The 6,030-nt window shown below is 33.9% G+C and overlaps 1 protein-coding gene across 1 annotated transcript in view; it reads left to right on the top strand.

Moving 5' to 3' along the window:
- Positions 1-268: 268 nt before the first annotated feature.
- Positions 269-6,030, top strand: part of LOC101736413 (cAMP-dependent protein kinase catalytic subunit 3) — a 59,475-nt gene continuing 53,713 nt past the window's right edge. Inside the window, exon 1 of the mRNA XM_004929194.5 lies at positions 269-833. Within this exon, the coding sequence (XP_004929251.2) occupies positions 656-833 (178 nt within the window). The 5' untranslated portion in view covers positions 269-655. The remainder of the gene's footprint in view (positions 834-6,030) is intronic.

The following is a 6,030-nucleotide window of genomic DNA, read 5'->3' as shown; positions in this document are numbered from 1 at the left end:
TTGCTTAGATGAGTGGACGAGCTCACAGCCCACCTGGTGTTAAGTGGTTACTGGAGCCCATAGATATCCACAACGTAAATGCGCCACCCACCTTGAGATATAAGTTCTAAGATCTCAGTATAGTTACATCCAAGTAGTCTACAAAATCACGAGTAATCTTATAATTTTTACATTAATTCATGAGGGTTAGGAGCGTGTGAAAACGAGAAAAAATATGATCTTGTCAGCATTTATTTTCCGCGAGTGTCTCATACGACCGACGCGGTTTAATCACAGTGAACGCTTTGGGCGCAATCGCTGGTCGCTCACACTTGTCACTGACTCGCCAGTCGCGTCAACAGACGTCACAGCTCTGTAGTCGCTTAGATACAGTAGCTCTCTACTCGCGCCAGTGTGTATTTTGCCGTGTTGTAGAGCGGATGTCGGGTTATCCATAAAGTTCGCGTTCGCGTATATTTAAAACAATTAATACAATAATTAAAATTGTCATAAAAATTCGTGTGCTAAATTAACATTATTTAAATTTTAGTTTATCTATAATAAATGTTATGATCAAAATGAACTTTTAAAAATTGTTTATACCTAGACTTTAAAAAAAAAAGTCTTGAATTTTAAGCTCGTCTTTCTGTAGCTTGTTTAGTTTTGTGTAAATAAAATGATGATGGCAAGTGCGAAAATTTTACGGGACTGCAGTTCAGAGTTGAGTTCGGACGTGCGGTCCCTTTCTGTCGCCTCTTCGACAGAAGAGCAAGATTCCACCACCACGGAATCAGAGTACACCGAAGAAGAAAAAGAATATGAACTAGAAGACTTACAAATATTAAAAACAATTGGTATGTATACATATTTAGTTACTTTTATTTAAATGTCAGATTTAGCGAGATGGGTACCCATCTTTTAACTCATAAGCCGATAAATTATAATTCTAACTTATCAACCCGTATTTTCGTATTAATTTGTAATCTTCTGAGGCTGGATGGTTGGACTGGTGAAAAGGGTTTGGTTTCATCATTTTGGTGAATCAGTCAAGTATATGTAATTTTATTTGTAAATACGTGTTTACATTTCTTTTATAGAGACTAAATATGGGACCTAGAATACAGTACATACTAAAAATACTATAATTTTTACGTTAAAATATTTTTCCCCGAAATAATTAAATTTGTAATGTAATTTCGCGATTCTTTAGGTAGCAGTTACTATTTTGGAGTTCAAATGTTATCTATCACACTTTTTGAATCTTCATTTATTGAGCCGAATCCCCTTAATAATTTTAAACCGAAATCAACTAGACGTATATAATTATATTATGATATTAATACATATAAGTAAATAGTAATATTTGAATATTTATATCGAAATTATCATTTTCAGGATTGAATCTGAAGTTTTAGGAATTCAACTCCATCGTGACATTGTAATAAAATATTTTTTTTACTAATTATACAAACGTAGCAAAAACATGAAGAAATTCTTAGAATAACTTTCTCACTCGTATTCGCCCGCTTCGCTGGGCATTTAAAATTAACATTATTATTTATTGTCATTATTATTAGGGAGTCCAACACTTATATAAATTATATTAGCCTATCCATTAAGTACATGTATTTTCTACATCGATACCCAGTTTCAAGTCAATCGGATGCATGGTTCAGTAATTATAACGGTACATCCGTGAAAACCACTAGACTTATATATTAGTATAGATGTAACGTTTTTTTTTTAAATAAAACAATCTATATTATTAAAAATGAAAATTTATGAAATGAGTAAGTGAATCATCGTTCGGCTGCCCACATCACGATGACTAACAATCTTCCGGAATAAATTATCATCGTTTATAATTTTAAGCAAGAAGTTTGTGTGTGGATGTATTCGAATTAACCACTGCATTGAGCAAAATAAATAAAATATTCACTAACGTATAATATATGGTACTTACCGTATTTCTTCCGGAAATCTCATATATCAACATTGAATAATCTGTTGAATTCAATTAGTCCAGAATTTAATTATTAAAGAAAATTATAAGTACCTAATGAAAGAATCTGAATTGACCAAAATTACTTTTTTTAATTGTTATTAATGAGAATGTCCTCGAGCCAAGCGAGCTCATCCTGCACATATGTGCATATATATGTGACGTTGAGCGGTTACCAGAGTCCATAAGCATTCATTACGACAACGGTTATCCATCAGTGGTTCGCCATTCTGATAGAGACGCGTGCTTTTTTCACGGCATGAAGTATCAACCAATTCGGGCTCAAATTTAGTCTGTATATCTTTGTTTATATGAGTAAATTACATCGATTTGGTTCTAGAACATTGGCGGGGTAAATAAACTCATTAATCCTTCTGAAGTTGGTATGAGGGTAACGCGCGTGTTTTGTTTCAGTAAATAATAAGTCGTGTTCCAATGATGATAATGAAAGTAATAAGCTTAGTTTTTAAAATAATGTTTCAAGAGAAACGGGCAATAATGATACAGCATTACTTTGCAATAAGTCTTGCTCAGTGTCCGGTTCCGGCTTGAGAAGCAAATTTAAATTCGCAAGAGAGGCATAAGTAAGCATAAGATAATAAGATTTCGTATTGTCCAAGCGTAGGGTCAGGTTCTGTTTGATCTTATTTATTGTATTTTCTCCCTTCTCTCCTTGCGTCGTATTGCCCACAGCTGAGGGTCGTGTACACCCACAGAGATAATATCAAGATCTTCATTTATTTTTGTGTGTCCACCCTTTAGTACCTTCGCACGCACGATCTTTCTCCATCCATTCTTGTCTCTGGCGGTGTGGAGGGCGTCGTAAAGTGTGGAACAAGAGCTCTGCGTATCTTGTCAGACCAACGCATTCAGCTGCGCCTCCGAGGTCTTATACCATAAACCTTACTGGTCACGATAAGCCTCTCGGGTTCGTTACCGTCCTTCCGTCTAATTGTATGATTGTATTAAATTAATTTTAAATAAGTAATTTTTAATTAATTGGAAACAGATGTAGTGCTAAAATTGCGTTAATATCAGTCTCCTGTATTAAATTTTAGAGCAAGTGTGTACAATTACATAAAAATCTAAAATGAGTTTGTAATCTCAACTGATGAAATTGATTAAGTTTAAAAAAACCTTCCTTTTCTCGCATATGACCTCGAAGTATTTGCTGTCACACTTACTTGGATACGCACATAAATGATACATGTTTAATAGCTCTTCCTTCTTTTTTTAAACTAAACTAAAAAGAAAACAATAGCTCGAATCTGCGGTCATTTGTTTTTTTCTGGTATTTCTTGCACGCTATGTTTTGACTACAGTTTTAATAATTCTGCGTTATAGCCGTCATAACTTCAAATGATGTCGTAATACTATTTTGTTATACTCCATAAAAATGTTCAGCATAATTTATAGGCAATAGGCAGAGATATTATGAAAAGAAAGTCAGACTTTACGACTCTATGTTTCGCGAAATACGAACATATTTTTTTGTATGTTTTTACGATAGCTTTGTCTTTTCATAGAAGCTTGCAGTCAACGTATTATTTACTGACAATACAATAGAATTCACCATTTACTATGCTCAAATAAACTATAACATATCTGATAAATATTATTCATTAATTAATAATAATTTGGTGAGACAATTCAACTTCAAATAAAGGTGTTTTAAGCATTATAACGCATTGAACAATATAACTCTTCGTAGCCAGTGAAAACGGAAGGTTTTGATAACTATTTGTCAGTTTGTAAACATGGAAATTTCCTAATATTAAGGTCATCTCAGTGGATACTGTGATTGTGTCGGAAAATTTCTGATAAGTTCGCGACTTTATTTATAACATCAGAAACAAGGACTTACGTCCTTGATAGTTTGATAGTGTCCAGCGTGATAGTTTGATATGTAATTAACGATACCATATCGGCTCGACCTATTTAAGTACCTATAGGTGCGCCGCTAATATAGGCCAAGGCCGTTCGCGTTGACCCAGTAGGATAATAAATAATCTCACGTTCAATATTTTAGTAGCAGGCTAGTAAATATTCAATGTTTCTATTTTACTTGATAATTTGCCTATTTCCTATTTCCATTCACTAAATTAGAAATCTTTTTTGAGGTATCGTGCAGAATTTTCAACAGTCCTGGTTGTCATTATAACTATACTGAGACCTTAGAACTTATATCTCAAGATGGGTGGCGCGTTTACGTTGTAGATTTCTATGGGCTCCAGTAACCACTTAACATCAGGTGGGCTGTGAGCTCGTCCATCCATCTAAGCAATAAAAAAAATCATTCTTAATTTCACTGTACTATTTTTATTTATTAGTTACCAATCCAATGAACATATAATGCATGTCTTCCAGACAACCTTCGCTTAATTATAAGCGTGACGTAAAATTCGCGAGTAAATATTTAATTATGCATAACTTACGAACATGTAAACATAACAATATTTCAACGAACACAAATAGAATATAAATAATGATATAATTAATCATCGACAAAGTGCCTTCAACTTTACAATGCAATGTGAATAAAAGTTGATCGTATAACTACAGGTCTCATTTAAAAATAAAAAAGGTAATTATTTAATTAATTTGATAAACATTTAAGAACGAAGCCACAGATGTGAACGTAGATATTAGATAGACCTGACCAACTTTCTCAAATAAATATTTATATACTGAACACAGTGAAGATTGTGTGTTAAGTAAATATCAGAAAAAGTAAATCGAGACAACGCCGTCTTTAGATGTTACAATCGAAATTTGTATGCTAGTTGTAGTTTTGTTTGGTTAACATAAAAAGGCGTAAATAGCAACGTGGTACACGCCTTTTCACATTAAATATAAGGAAAGCAACGTAGTGAAATTTGACGTGAGTGAAATTTATTCGACTAAATTGTATTGCGGTTTGTGTAATGCGATACCGGGGCATCTCGGCGAACCCGCCAATTATGTGCGTGAAACAGAGCACAAAAAGTGTCTCAGGCAAGCGAACGGATCTTGTTCGTGCATTATCCTCTCGGTGCTCCACTTAACAAATTGAAGTCTGCCGCATGATCATCGTTTTGTTGCACAGTGCACACTGCTCAAATACTCCTCAAATAAAACAACACTAGCAATGTACACGACGAGGTTTGCCGTCGGTTAGTGCGGCTACTGATTACAGCTGATACATAAATGTTGTTAATTTTACGAGTTATCGCACGAACGGATTGTGTGATTTCGACAGAAAAGAAGTCATGACATTAATAAAAGTCTTGTGGTTTCCATCGACTTTAAAATGTCGATTTAAATGGCTATAAGAAAATGTAGAAATTCCAAGAGTGTTTTTTTTACGAATCGAGAAAAAATACTGGTAGCAGGGCATATTAGAAGCCTGCTTATGTTAGTACCACTATTGTAACTATTTCTGCCGCGAAGTAGTTATGTATTCTGGTTTGAAGGGTGATACAGCCGTCTCGAAGCCATAATAGAATTGAGATTTTTATTTTATGTCTCAAGGTGGGTGGCGGCATTCACTACTGTGTAACCACCATATACTCTGTACCACCATATGTGGGCTCGTTCGCGGAAAAAAATATACATTACTCGTAATTTTAGTGAACACTTACACTTTGTTTTACATGATTGAACACATATCGCGCCACATTAACCTACATACTCAAGTTAAGTAGTAGGTAACTGCTGTTGTTATTAAATGCAGGTAATTGGTACATTTTAGATTATAATCGTTGTCGATATTTATCGTGAACGCGATAACCCGCAAAAATGAATATGGATCGTATGTAAATAAACTTATACTTGTTATTAAATGAAATAATACCTCAGCGTTAGTATCATGATATCGGATATCCATAAATTCTACTTTTCAAATCGAAAGTATCAATTTTATATTTTTAAATGTTACTGTCCGACCGCCGAGAGAATGCTATCGTTTTAAAATAAAATTCTGTGCAATTTTAAAGGGTTTGTTTTAAATTAACATAACGATTTATTATCATCATCGATCATCAATTTTATGCGTTTGCAGGAACATGTCT

Source organism: Bombyx mori, chromosome 4, assembly GCF_030269925.1.
Source record: "Bombyx mori chromosome 4, ASM3026992v2".
Taxonomy (NCBI): Eukaryota; Metazoa; Arthropoda; class Insecta; order Lepidoptera; family Bombycidae; genus Bombyx; species Bombyx mori.
The sequence above is the reverse complement of the archived record's forward strand: the minus strand, read 5'-3'. Positions and strand labels throughout refer to the sequence as shown.